Here is a 14,763-nt window from a genome sequence, read left to right as displayed (position 1 = left end):
TGAGCAGTTAGCCTCAGCAAAACTTTAAATCGCTGTAACTTTGCGTGTTTTCAACCGATTTTAGTAGTTTTTGCTTCCAAATTTTTGATCTGATTTTCTATTTTTCAAATTCAATAGGAAATTTATCAGCAAAAATCAACAAAACAAATTCACGGGAAAATGGATTTTACCTGGAAATAACTATTTTTCTGTGTTTTTTCCCAAATTTGCAATGAATTTGAGTCAAATTATTTGAAAAAATATCAAAAATAAGGAAATAACCCAAAATTTGATCAAAAATGGGATTTATAAGTTTTACTGAGGCTAACTACAAACTACAAACTAAAAAAACAAGTTAGCCTCAGCAAAAACGAAACATTATATAATTTCGCGTTTCCAAACCGATTTTTGCGGTTTTGGAATGAAAATTTAGACAAAAACTCACATTTTCTGAGGAAATCTATCTGAATATTCGTTTCCTATCGTATCCTTTGACGACGGACAGTCAGATGGGTGCACACTCTTGTTATGAGTTTCGATGGTCTAAATAACAAGGATCGTTAGAAAACGAGAGAGAGAGGAGAATTATGCGACTAGAGAAAGAGAGAAATAGTGTGAAGATAGGGGAGGGTAGCAGAGAGAATGAGAGGGACCATCTAAGCAACCGGCCACTGTGGACGTTCATATGCAGCCAGTGGACGTCTTGGGGACACCTAGGTTACGTGTTGCGTATACAACGTGGCTAATGTGGCGGTTGGAGCGAATCACATTTTTGCTGAGGCTAATTGACTACAAACTACAAGAATGTGTTAGCCTCAGTAAACAAACGGCTTTTTTCCGCCTTTTTCAACAAGAAATGTTTTTTTACATAACCAAACTACTGCCTGGCAGAAAAGGTTGATTTTTCAATCCAAAATTCTGAAAAAAAGGCGAAAAAATCATTCAAACATCAATTTGAATCGAATCTCATCTTTTGCTGAGGCTAAGTGACTACAAACTACAATATTTCTTAGCCTCAGCGAAGCTTTAAATACAGGAGAAATAGGTAATCATATTCCGATGAAATTATCACAGAATTTGAATGGAAAACGAAAAGCATGAAAGTGAAAAAAAGAAAAATTCAAGTTTATAATTATCAAAATACAACTAAAAAAGATGTTTTAAACTAAATTGAATCAAATGGAAGTGGTCACGGGGATGTGTTTTTTTTTCGATTTTCTGTGTAATATGATAATTCATGGACAAAACTGGACAAACAGTGAGCAAATAGTGGACAAAAAGGGTGAAAAACTGAGAAAAAATCAACAGGAATATATTAATAAGTAGAAAAATCAAGATTTGATGAGAGAAATCGGTCATTCTTGAGGTGTTGGCTCCATACTTTCCGCTTTCATTGATTTGGGGAGCGTCTCGTCGCAGTTTGGAGTTTTCTGAAATAGGAAAAATAATTTTTTTGGATTTAAAATGTTCGAAAACAACTGGAAATCTCAGATAACTGTTTGCTGAGGCTAAGTGACTACAAACTACAAATAGGAGTTAGCCTCATCAAATTTTGCACTACTTTGTCTAAAAATTGATTTTTCGATGAAATTGAGCAGTTTCTGCTAAAAAGAAGCTGCAAATTCTAATTTTTGATGCAAAAATAGTAAAAATTACAAAAATAATTGTGAAAACCAAGCACATTCTCAATTTCAAGAGGAACAATTGTTTACTGAGGCTAACCGACTACAAACTACAAGATAAAGTTAGCCTCAGAAAAATACTTTTAAAAATAGCGGTTTTTCCTAGATTTCCAAAGAAATTTATTTAACTAATTTTGCACGATTCTACCAGAAATATCAGCCAAGTTTACCTTCCAATGTCTTCGTAAACTGTCGGGACTCTGATAACAATATCCACATTTTGGACATTTATAAGCATTCGCATTCTTGTGTACTTCGATATGATGTTTGAGACGACGTTCCGATGTATATTTCTTACTGCATTCTGGACAATGATGAACAATTCGATTCTGCAAAATTTGATGAACGGATTAAAGGGATTTTATAATTGTTTAAGAGATTTTGTTTCGAAGAAAAAAACGAAAAATAGAGATTATGACGAGAGCTCACATGCATACAAATATGCCCTTTTGAGACTTCTAATTTCATATTTCTCTTTTTTTCGCGTGATTTTCACGAATTTCGCTTTCATTTTAAACGTCTTCTGTTGAAAAAAGAGCAAGATTGAGTTTTGCTGAGGCTAAGAGCTTTTTGTAGTTTGTAGTCGCTTAGCCTCAGTAAAACTTCGATGCGAACTCAGTTTTTTCTCGATTTTTGTAGTTTTTCTCTTCAAAACTTTCGAAATAAACTCATTTTTAGTTTAAAAGCTGAATTTTTGAGAGGAAAATATTATATTTTGAAAGAAAACAAGGTTTCTCCGGTGCTCAGCTAAAAAAGAACACCGATAACACGTCAAAGGTGCGCCAGCGATTTTCTGAATTCAAATTCAATTATGAGACTTTTCTCAGAATTTCTATAAGCAAAATGTGAAAAAAAAAATTAGCTTTTTCCAATGAAAACCTGGTTTTTTGAATTTTACTGAGGCTAAGTAACTACAAACTACAAAATGGAGTTAACCTCAGTGAAGATTTGTTGAGGCTAACTTACTTTCGTAGTTTGTAGTCAGTTAGCCTCAGCAAAAATTGAAATAGCTGTAACTTTTCAACCGATTTTAGTGGTTTTTGGCTCAACATTATCAGCAAAAACAGAAACGAGCGTTTTTTTTTTCGATTTTTGGCGGATTTTGTCGATTTTTCGCTTACATCTTCCATAAAATCGTCTTCATCATGATCCTCCTCCTCATAATCGTCTTCTTCTTTAACTTCTGGCGGTCCCGGTTGAGGATTCGGGACGAAATGTTGAATTTGACGAATCGGATGTGGATTATGATGAATGATACGATAAACGTGTTGATTTTGAGCAATTTGTTGATTCAAATGAGATTCCGGATAGTATTGATTCAGATTTTGAGTATTTCTTGTCGGAATCGGATGGTTTTCTGAGAAATTATGATAGACCAACTCGTAATCGTCGGATTTTCGCTCAGAAAACATGTTTCTCATTGTTGTCAGCACTTTTGGATTATTATCATCAAGGAATGTGTTGTAGGTCGAGTCGGAGGCTTCCTAGAGAAAAATTTTTGTAGAAAACTGACAAAACAAATGTTTACCACTATTCCGGTCTGCAAATTGTATTCATCTCCTCCGAATCCAGTATAATTTATCGAGGTAAAGTCCTCCTTCCTATCTGACATCTAAAAATTACAAAAATTATATTTTTCCTTCGAAAAAACAATAATTCAAAAAATTCAAAAACCAACCCACCGTAATCATTAAAGGCGCGTGCCCCAATCGATGCGCTGGGTTTCGCACGGAAATCGTGATTTTGGCTGAAAACTGATAAATATTATCGATTGTTTTCGTCAAACTGCTCCGGCTTTTCCCACACAATCAGAAAAAGTATATGTTACACATCTGTCAATAAAATTTAAGACGGGATGGACGAGGTGGCCGTGGACTAGCGACTGCCTCGAAAAGTCAGTATGAGGGGCAGAGAATTCAGGCTGTATCTCTTTGATTTTTTGTTTTTTTCTTCTTTTGGATTTTGAAAAAGCTGTAAAAGTTATTTGAAGTAGCCTGGCAGGTGGAATATTCTGAAATTCAATTAAATTTCTTGTTTAGCTGCTGGTGGTCTTTCTTTTTGAGATTTCAAGCTATTTTTGAAGATTTCCAGTTAATATGTTTGCCAGAGATACTCTATCAAATTTTCCAACTTTTTTAACACCCGAAAAGACTAAATTTATACCTTTTTAATCTCAATTTCTATAATTTTCCCAAATTCCCGCCAATAATGCAAACGCGCTCCATCTGTATGTACGAGAGAGTGTGAGACGCAGAAGTCTGCGGACCGTTTGAGCCTTCGATTTTCCTTATGGATGGGAAGCCGTATTTTTCGGATATTTTATGACCAATTTCTCTCGAATTATCGCTTTTGAGGTTTAAAAATCCCGAATAATGTATTTTTCTTCCAGAAAATCCTTCAACACAAGGAAAATGGACAATTGGACCGAGTATCATCAAGCGCAACCGGCTGAAAATGGTAAGAATATCTTGAAAAAGAAAGGGAAATCCGCAAAAAATGTTCGAAAATCCTGAAAACTGCGAAGAAAGTTAGCCTCAGCAAATCGTGTAGTTTGTAGTCAGTTAGCCTCAGTAAAGCTCTGGGGAGTTTGCTGAGGCTAACTGACTACAAACTACACTTTCAAGTTAGCCTCAGTGAAATGGAAATCGATTTTTTAAGCATTTTTCAATGAAAAATTGATAATTTTTCAGTTGACTGGGCGCAGTTAGCCCAACAATGGATGGCAATGCAGAAGCCTGAGGAGCCGCCACCACCTCATCCACGTGGCAACCACCCTCATCACCAACAAGATTTCGCTCAAAATCATCAAATTCCATGGCACAATCAACCGCCACGTCATCACTATCCCCCACAGAATTTTCAAAATCAAAATTTCCAAAACTTTCAAAACCAGGATTGGGGTGATTGGTCGTCGAGCGGCGACGATGATCAGTGGAGACAACAGGCTCCGCCTCCTTTTCATGGGGGACCGCCTCCTCCACGTGGCCCTCCACCTCCGCAGCATCATGGCTTTCAGAACGGATTCCAGCAAGGATTTCAACAACATGGTGGTCCTGACACGTGGCGAAACCACCATGGGCCTCAACCGTTGTTCCCGGGACCGCCTATGCATCAGGCTCCGCCCCCTGGTCCTCCACCGGCGAAAAGTCTGTTTCCATCTGCGGCGTCCTCTTCGGCACCGCCACCGCCCCGCCCACTTTTTGCAGCTGCCGCACAGAATCCGCCAGCACCGCCCCCTCCGACATTTTTCGGAACGCCGGCGCCTCGCCCACCTCATCTGCATTTCTTCCAAGACACTACTAGACACCAAACCGCCCATGAGCCATCCCCACCACCACCACAGGCGGTCCCACCACCTCCGCCGATAGCAATGGTGGCTTCTGGAGCATATGCGATGGATAAAGAGGCCCGGAAGAAGTTGCCAGCGTGGATTCTAGAAGGACTTGAAAAAGCGGAACGAGAGAAGCAGAAACAGTTGGAGAAGGAGGAGAAATTGAGACGGGCTGAGGAGGAGAAGGCGAGAAGACGTGCGGAGGCGGGAAAGAGTAAATTCGACTCGTCGTCTGATGAGGAGGAGGAGCCGAAAGGGAATGGAGATGTGGATAGTGTTGCGGAAGAGTCGGAAGACGATACCGAGGAGAGAAGAGAGCTTTTTGTACGGTTTTAGATGCGATTTTAATGCGAAAAATTGAGCTTTTAGAGTTTACTGAGGCTAACTGGACATTGTAGTTTGTAGTCGGTTAGCCTCAACCCAGAAAAACCGATTTTCAAACAATTTTTTCATATTTTCCCTAAAATTCTATGCGTTTTTCATCAATTTTACTCAAAAATCATAATTTACAGTCAAAATTTATTCAAAAAACTGAATCTGCATTTTGTTCATTTCTTCTTCACAAAAACATCAAAAATAGGATTTCTTTTCATTTCTAACAAAAATCGGCCTATTTTGAGCAAAAACTCATCGAAATCCGTTAAAAACGATCATAGTTGCGCATGTTTTGAGTTTACTGAGGCTAACTGGACATTGTAGTTTGTAGTCGCTTAGCCTCAGTAACGTTTGCTTGACTACGAACTACATTTTTAGTTAGCCTCAATACAGACCGAAATGTGGAGAATTTGAGTTTTTGTTTTGAAAGATTTTGCCAACTTTCGCAACAAAAATAGATTTTTATGCCAATTTTTGTTTTAAAAGTCACTAATTTTTTGTTGAGGCTAACTTAATACAAACTACAAAAACTTTCTTAGCCTCAACAATACCCCCACTGTTTCCAGATGCGCTGTGTGAAATCGTTGATGATGAACGTGCTTCTGGAGACGTCGAACGACGCGATAATGCGAATTATTCAGGAGGAACTCAGGGACCACCGTAATCGCAAAAAAGAGCGAAAAGTGACGTCATCGGCGCCGAAAATTGTCGGAAACAGCTCAGCACTGGCGGCTCTCGCAGCGTTTGGTTTGATTTTTGAATTTCTTTTTTCGTTTGAATAAATATTTTCAATTATTGATTTTTAAGGCGACGGTGAGGACAGTGACAGCGACGCGAACGACGATCGACTACGTGGCGATGAGAATGATGACGTGGCGACGACAAGCAAAGGGGCGGAGTCTCCAGGAGAATTCAAGACGCCCGTGGGTATCCCAATACATCGAAAGTTTAGTGTTAAGACAGATTCGTCACCACCGGTGGTGAACCCCATCAAGGTTGTTGATGGTGATGTTTCGCGCGCACAAGGTAAGGTAAAGTGTGCATCATTCAATTCAATTAATTTTATGATGAACGATGTCTATTTGTGCATTTTAACCATTTTAACGAGAAAAAACTACATTTTTCCCGCTTTTCCCCGTGTTTTTCCGTCCATTTTGCGCTGTTTTCATTTTTGTTGAGGCTAACTCCATTTTGTAGTTTGTAGTCTCTTAGCCTCAGTAAAACTTGAAATCGCTGTAACTTTGCTCGTTTTCCACCGATTTTAGTGGTTTTTGGCGAAAATGATCAGCAAAAACAGAAACAAGCTCATTTCCTCGATTTCTGGCGGTTTTAATCGAGTTTTAGCTATTTTTACGTCCATATTGCGCTATTTTCGATTTTACTGAGGCTAACTTCATTTCGTAGTTTGTAGTCTCTTAGCCTCAGCAAACTACCCGGGTTTCCAGCTATTTCTTCCTATGAAAAGTATATGAAACTCCCCTTTATAAAGCTCCGCCCACTTTTTAAGCCACGCCCCCTCTACCCCCAATTCACTACCAATCTAATCCTCCAATTTCAGATTCCTCAGATTCCGAGAAATCCGAGAGAAAGATAGAGGAAAAGGATCGAAAATCGAGGAAAAAGAGCAAAAAACGGTCGAGATCGAGAAGTCGTGAGAGGGATTCATCGTCAACGTCTTCTGCTTCATCATCGTCGTCGTCACGACGTCATCGTCGCTCCAGAAGTCGATCACGATCACCGGAACGACGTCGAAAACGATCAAGAAGTTCGGAGAGGAGAAGGGATCGATATGACAGGGATGGAGGACGTCGTTGAATTAGGCCCCGCCCCCTTTTTTTGCAATTTTGCCGCACGTTTCTTTGTTTATTTTCTCCTCCCTTCTCATTCCACCCCATCCCCGTTTTCAATTTTCAATTATTTTCAGTAGCAATTATATCATTTTTCTGCTGCTATATTTTGTTCATCTGTTAATTTATTTCAAAATGTATCATCAGTTTCCTTTCAATCACAAATAGATACAAAAATAGAGTATTAGTAATAGTTAGCAATGGGGCGCACTTGCTGCTCTCCGCTCATTAGTGAGATCCCGAAGGTCCTGGAATGTTGATGCTCATAAGTGATGGCACGGACTGTTTGGTTGGTGTAGTGGTGCTTGCCGAGGTTTGGACCTGAAACATTGAATTTTTTCAGGTGGAGTCTAAAGATGTCGTGTACTCCTCTCGGACAAGTGGAAATTTTTCTTTTTTCTCTATTTTTGCCTTTCTGGGGTTTTTTCTGATAACATCCAGTCAAATAGTGCGATTTATCAATTAAAAAATTTTCGACTTGTCCGAGAGGAGTACACGGTCGATTTTTCGGTTATACAGCGATTTTCACCGTTTTCAGCGATTTTTCTCGTTTTTCTTCAGATTTCACCTTGAAATTGAGAGAAATATGCCTTTTTTTCAAAAATTGAAAAAAATCGCTAGAAATCGTGAAAACTGACAAATTTCGTCTTGTCCGAGAGGAGTACACGACCGATTTCTGGGTTGATCGCGATTTCCAGTGTTTTTCGGCGATTTTGCTAGTTTTTTTTCGGAAAATTAAGCAAAAAACGTGATTTATCAATACAATAGAGAAAATCGCCTAAATAACAGTGAAAATCGGCGTCAACTCTTCAAAAAAACATTTTCGACTTGTCCGAGAGGAGTACACGGCCGATTCGCATATTTTTAGTGATTTTCGGGGATTTTTTTTTGATTTTTCTCGGATTTCTCACTTAATCGAACAAGATAAGCAATTTTTCATGAATAAATTGAAAAAAGTCGCTAAAAATGGTGAAAATCGACAAAATTCCACTTGTCCGAGAGGAGTACACGGTCGATTTTTTGGTTTTACAGCGATTTTCACCATCTTTCCGCGATTTTTCTCTTTTTTTTTGGAAAATAAAGCAAAAAACTTGTTTTGTTAATATAATAGAGAAAATCGCCTAAATAACAGGGAAAATCAACAAATTTCGACTTGTCCGAGAGGAGTACACGACCGATTTCTGGGTTGATCGCGATTATCCACGTTTTTAGCGATTTTTCTCTTCCCTTTTTGAACAAAACTTTGAAAACACCCGATTTATCGATAAAATCGAAAAAAATCGCTGGTCAAAAATCACCACTTGTCCGAGAGGAGTACACCTTGAAATTTTTCGAATTTTTTCCAAATTCCTACCTGACAAATCTGCGCTTTCAACGCGTTGGTCAACATATTTGACAAATTGATCGCCGCCGGTTTCTTGGACGGCGGAGGCGTGAAATACTCTTGAGCGATGACGGGCGGTGGCGCCTGGAATGCCAACGGCGGTGGTGGCATCGAGAACATCGGGGGCGGAGCCGCCGCGGCCATCGGTGGTGGCGCCGAGAAAGTGGGCGGAGCGACGAATGGTGGGGGCGGTCCGGCGGTGAATGGTGGTGGTGGAGGGACCGCCCATTGAGGTGGTGGAGGCATCGGGGGTCCATATCCTCCCCGATGGGGAGCCATCATGGGCGGCTCATTGGAAATTAGAACATTCTGACCGTCGAATTGAATGACATCTTGCATATGACGTGGCATTCTACCATGGATTCTCTTGATTTTTTGGAATTCAGAATCCCGGATTTCCGTCATTTCACGCATCATTTCAGAGCGTTTATCGATTAATTTGTCGAGTGATTTATCGATTTGAATCGCGTCGATCACGAGATCAACGAGTTGATCATCGGTAATCGATAGACCATTTCTCTCGTTTAATTCCAACATTTCCAGACTTTTCTTCATTGCCAAATGGGGGAATGAGAGTTCTCGTGACATGTCATGACGTGGCTTAGCAGCTACCTCTGGGCGCTGCTTAGATTGTTGTGGTGGTGGGCGTGGCTTATGGTGATACTGTGGTCTTGGGGGAGGCTTAGCGACGACGACTGGGGTCTGCTTAGCTGGTGTCTGGGGGACGGATTGGTGGAGTTCGCCGTCATCACTTGAGATCTCGCCGTCACTTTCTTGGGAACTTTGTGGAGCGGGTTCTGGCGGTGTTTTTGGACCGATCTGGAAGTAATTAGGGGTAATTAGGTGGTGAATTCAATTAATTGATTAAATTTCCATTAAAATGGTGTAGTTTTGAGATTAATTGAGCTAAAACTCACAAAGTTACGGACAACTGAATTTTTCAAAATTTTGAAGAATTTACCAATTTTAAGAGCCCGTCACAAAGCAGGATCTTGCTCAATCTTTTTGTTAATTATATTTTCTGGTAGATCAAATCCAGGACTACATTTTTTTAGTTGACAACTTTTTGGTAGCTCCGCCCTTTTTTGAGATAGGAGGGTTTGAAGATAGGCAACTCAGCGGCTCGCTGTTGGAAAGTGAAGTTCAAGCTCCCGTATCTTAAAAGTGGGCGGAGCTATCAAAAAGTTGTCAACTGCAGAAATATTGTACATAAAATGCCCTACATTTTCCTTTTTAAATCTTTCTTCTAGCTCCTGCCACTTTTGAGATATGTGTATTTAATGATAAGCACTCGCGGCAGCTTGGCTTAATAGTGCCTGTCTTTAAAAGCGCATATCTTAAGAGTGGGCGGAGTTATCAAAAAGTTGTCAACTACAAAAATGTAGATCTAGATTTGATCTATTTGAAAATATAGATTTTCAAAAGATTGGGCAAGATCCTGCTTTGGGACGGTTTCTCAAAATTGGTAAATTCTTCACAATTTTGAAAAATTGAACCGCCCGTAAATTTAGGAGTTTTAGCTCGATTTAGATGGAAATTTTTTTGAAAACAACATTTTTTGTTGCACTGACCAAAATGTTAGTTGCACCCCTTTCATTCACTGACAAAAATATTTTACAGTAACCAAACTGCAGACCTGTCAAAAAAACAATTTTGCATACTGCCCGGGAACTGAAGCTGACGGAAATTGGGGATTTTCAAATCCAGGAAAATCTATAACTACAGTTTTGCAGTTTGTTTCAAAATATTCAAAAAAATATATGTCCGATGTGTTACACTGACAAAAAAAGTCTCCTTACAATAACCAAATTTTATGGTAAAAAACATTGTTCAGAAGCATTAAAATCGTAATTTTGACTCTAAAAACAAGTTTTTAAGGTCGAAAAGTTCAAAAATCGACTAGCCTTGAAATTAATAGTAAGAAGCCAGCTTCTTCAGAAAACCGCGAAAATTTCCCATGTATTACAATGACAAAAAAGTTACACTGACCAATTTCAGTCCAGCTAAAAACAATTATGTTTCATACTACTCGGAACATTAACCGACTGAAATTAGGTATTTTCGAATCCACAAATTTCTTTTTTTCCAAAAATTTTACATTTTCTAATGTTACACTGACAAAAAAGTTACACTGACAAAATAGAAAACTCACTCTCTCTCGTCCATCATTCTCCTCCTCATCATCAGAAATCGGTGCAGGACCGGGCGGTGTCATCGGTGGCTTCCTTGGGAGACCGAATTCATTCAGACCATCGTCTTCTGGAGAATTCATTAGGTTCCCCTGAACCTGAAAGAAATCAATGAAAATGTGGGTAGATCAAAAACGAGTGAGAGACGCAGACAGGGAGAGAGAGAGAAGGAGAGAAATGGCACACACACACAACAATATGGAATACACGAATGAATGCTGCAGAGAAGGGGGGATGGGGGACACATTGGGGGTGACACCATCTGTCTTTTTGGCGGGAAATTTGAAAAATAGAAAATTATTGAGAGAGGGGGACCAAGTTTGAGACCCCGTCATGGGTACACTTCTCAACAGATTTTTTTTGAAAGTAAACTAGTTTTGTAGATCAGAACAAGGTCTACATTTTTGTAGTTGACAACTTTTTGATAGCTCCGCCCACTTTTGAGATACACACGCTTGAAGTTGGAAAATTGCAAAAATTGTAGAAGTTAATCATTTTTAACGGAAAAATGTGATTTTTACATAAAAATAACCGGAAATCTCCATTTCTGACGATGAAAACTTTTCGAAACCTTATTTTCCAAGCCGGGAACCAAATTTTTAGCAAAAATCAAATTTGGCCGAGTAGTTGTTGGTCAAGGTACACTATGAGAACGGGTACCAGGGTTCGATTCCGCTTGACGTCAATTTTAGTGAATTTTCGATTTTTTCTTTTTTTTATTTGTTCTATCTTGTAGATCAAATCAAGTAGATAGTTTTTGCAATTGACAACTTTTCTTTAGCTCCGCCCACTTTTGAGATATAGACGTTTGAATTTAGGCTACCCAATGCCACCAGGAGAGGAGAGAAGGACGTTAGCTTCAAACGCCTGTATCTCAAAAGTGGGCGGAGCCATCGAAAAGATGTCAATTACAAAAATGTAGCACTTCTTTTGATCTACAAGACCAATTCAATAAAAAAAGTAAAAACAAAATTTTTATAAGGTTACTGTAGATGCAATATTTATTATATTCACCAACGCAAAAACCATTCGTTATAATATTTGTCATCCAACTGAATATCATCTTCATATTGGAAATAACCTTTTTGAGAAGACAAAGAAATCGTTGAATCCAGAATCTCCGAGGGATTCGAGAGATGACGTCGTCTTCTGATGACGTGGCAAATGATGCCTCTTGATTCTTGGAAATCCCATTTCCACATTCGATGTTCACATAATAAATATGAATTCACAGATAAATAATTATATGAATTAATTGAGAACATGAAGGAGAGAATGACGAGAAACAGACAGATTGTGATATTGAACTGAAATAATATATCGTTGGAAGGCAAATGCGCTCTATTGAGAGAAAACAAACTTACAGTAATCCTTGTCGATAAATATCCAATTATTCCTCCGAGAATGACATGAAGAATTCCAAAAAATAATTTTGATTTCTTCCGATTTTCAGATGGCAAATCAATGTAGACATTTGATGTATAACTAGTTGTCATAATAAATGAATAAAGAATAGTAAAAGTAGACACGTGGTAGGCACAACGGGAGATCTGAAAATTCAGTTGAAGAGTGAGAAGTCATCAAGTTTGAAAGGCGGTTATAGCGTTCCCTACTGACGAGTTCTATTAAATCTTATATTCGTTGGATAGATCATGTCCTAATCTTTATTTTTCCTGTTGACAACTTTTTCATAGCTCCGCCCACTTTTGAGATACATGCGCTTGAAGTTGGGCTACCCAGTGTCACCAAGAGAGGGAACGAGACGAAGTGAGATTTGAAACGCTTGTATCTGAAAAGTGGGTGGAGCTATCAAAAAGTTGTTAACTAAAAAAATGGAGATTAAGACATGATCTATCCAACAAACATAAAATTTTTAAAAATATGGCATAACATTTTTGTTGGGGAAGTGTGACAATGTATTTCTGTATTTTTTTTGTTTGAGTTTCCGTCATCAACTCAATTCTTGTTTATTTTTTACAAATATTATTTAATTTTATAGATCTTGAATAGGGCTACATTTTTGTAGTTAACCACTTTTTGATATCTCCGCCCAATTTTGAGATATACGTCTTGGAAGTTACAGTGACAATTTTGTGTCAGTGTAACTTCTATCAATATCAAAACTTACCACAAAATAGCCATCCAAATCTACAGTAACATATGCAAACATCATAAACCAACTGGATAAAAGAGAGCCAACACATCCGAATTGAATATTCGAAAGTTGCTGAATTCGAGGCATATAATCTATTTGCAGCATGAAATACCCAGCTATCAAAGTATTATACATGTTCGCATAGAACCATGGCATGTTGTGTTCCAATGGTGGAGGGTAGAATATTGCAGGGAATATAAAAGAACTAAAAAAATAAAAGTGCCAAAATAAGAAATGGGTTACTGGGGATTGTTTGTAGACTGAAGTATACAGGGAAGTGTTGAGAATCGCGATGATTGGGTTGATAAAAAATATAATTAGATTTATTATTATATTACGGCATCGCAGGCGGTCTCTTGTTTGCCTATCTAGGGGTTCCCAACTATTTCTCATTACGCAGAAATTCGTCCCCGAATAATCAATAATGCTGTGTGGCAACGGAGAGGGGGGACAGAAGGGAGAGCAGATGGCCGGAGAACAGATGGGTTGGGTGGCAAGCATACTTGTCAAACGGGCAGAAACGGGGATCTCACTTTAACGTAATATTATGAGCTGAAAAATATACCAAAATGTAGATATCAGGAGAATCCGCCCACTTTTGAGATATAAATGTTTGAAATTGTAACAAATTCTTGTCAATCTAAAATATCGAGGGGTTTGAGACCCTCTCAGTAACTCAATTTTTATTCGATTTTTACGGTTTTTACTTTGTTTTGTAGATCAAAAAGCGGACTATATTTCTGTAGTTGACAACTTTTCGATAGCTCCGCCCACTTTTGAGATACACGCTCTTGAAGTTGGGCTACGCGTTGCTACCCGGGAGAGAAGGAGCGTAAGCCTCAAACGCTTATATCTCAAAAGTGGGCGGAGCTATCAAAAAGTTGTCAACTACAAAAATGTAGCCCTGAATTTGATCTACAAAATTAATTTATTTTCGAAAAAATCGGTTGACTGAGATATCAGTGACGTTCTCTACAAAATCAAAGGAAATTTGAAAAAAGTTGTCAATTTTTTTACACTGACAAAATTTAAAAAAGATTACTGTAGATGCAATATTTATTAATTCAATGCTTCAAATATTCGTTATAATATTTCTGATCCAATTGAATATCATCTTCATATTGGAAATATCCTTTTTGAGAAGACGAAGAATTCAGAATTTCCGAGGGATTCGAGAGATGACGTCGTCTTCTGATGACGTGGCAAATGATGCCTCTCGATTCTTGGAATTCCCATTTGTACCATCGATGTTCACATAATAAATATGAATTCACAGTTAAATAATTATATGAATTAATTGAGAACATGAAGGAGAGAATGACGAGAAACAGACAGATTGTGATATTGAACTGAAATAATATATCGTTGGAAGGCAAATGCGCTTTATTGAGAAGATTTAAAAAAAGATGAACTTACAGTAATCCTTGTCGATAAATATCCAATTATTCCTCCGAGAATGACATGAAGTATTCCAATGAATAATTTTGATTTCTTCCGATTTTCAGATGGCAAATCAATGTAGACATTTGATACATAACTAGTTGTCATTAGAAATGAATAAAGAATAGTAAAAGTAGACACGTGGTAGGCACAACGAGAGATCTGAAAATTCAGTTGAAGAGTGAAAATCGTCAAGTTTAAAGTACTATTATAGCGTTCCCTGCAGGCAATATTTATTAAATCTTATATTCGTAAAGTTGTTAACTAAAAAAATGGAGATTAGGACATGATCTATCTAACAAACATAAAATTTTTAAAAATATGGCATAAAATTTCAGTCGGGGAAGTGTGACAATGTATTTCTGTATTTTTTTGTTTGAG

The 14,763-nt window shown here is 38.1% G+C and overlaps 4 protein-coding genes across 4 annotated transcripts; all 4 read right to left on the bottom strand.

The window, feature by feature from the left end:
- Nucleotides 1–1,334: 1,334 nt before the first annotated feature.
- GCK72_003510 (uncharacterized protein) lies at nt 1,335–3,273 on the bottom strand (the record flags this gene model as incomplete). The annotated part of the gene is made up of 4 exons (XM_053724096.1): nt 1,335–1,409; nt 1,832–1,990; nt 2,783–3,145; nt 3,190–3,273. 4 exons carry the CDS (start codon nt 3,271–3,273, stop codon nt 1,335–1,337), a joined length of 681 nt encoding a protein of 226 aa, XP_053592741.1.
- Nucleotides 3,274–7,442: 4,169 nt separating this feature from the next.
- On the bottom strand, nt 7,443–10,870 carry GCK72_003509 (uncharacterized protein; the record flags this gene model as incomplete). Its single annotated transcript, XM_003107421.2, has 3 exons — nt 7,443–7,535; nt 8,569–9,417; nt 10,751–10,870. 3 exons carry the CDS (start codon nt 10,868–10,870, stop codon nt 7,443–7,445), a joined length of 1,062 nt encoding a protein of 353 aa, XP_003107469.2.
- Nucleotides 10,871–11,797: 927 nt separating this feature from the next.
- GCK72_003508 (uncharacterized protein) lies at nt 11,798–13,098 on the bottom strand (the record flags this gene model as incomplete). Its single annotated transcript, XM_053724095.1, has 3 exons — nt 11,798–12,094; nt 12,152–12,337; nt 12,916–13,098. 3 exons carry the CDS (start codon nt 13,096–13,098, stop codon nt 11,798–11,800), a joined length of 666 nt encoding a protein of 221 aa, XP_053592740.1.
- Nucleotides 13,099–14,006: 908 nt separating this feature from the next.
- GCK72_003507 (uncharacterized protein) lies at nt 14,007–14,490 on the bottom strand (the record flags this gene model as incomplete). Its single annotated transcript, XM_053724094.1, has 2 exons — nt 14,007–14,291; nt 14,359–14,490. The coding sequence occupies 2 exons, from the start codon at nt 14,488–14,490 to the stop codon at nt 14,007–14,009; spliced, it is 417 nt and encodes a 138-aa protein (XP_053592739.1).
- Nucleotides 14,491–14,763: the final 273 nt, after the last annotated feature.

This window comes from Caenorhabditis remanei, chromosome I (genome assembly GCF_010183535.1).
Source record: "Caenorhabditis remanei strain PX506 chromosome I, whole genome shotgun sequence".
Lineage (NCBI taxonomy): Eukaryota > Metazoa > Nematoda > Chromadorea > Rhabditida > Rhabditidae > Caenorhabditis > Caenorhabditis remanei.
The sequence above is the reverse complement of the archived record's forward strand: the minus strand, read 5'-3'. Positions and strand labels throughout refer to the sequence as shown.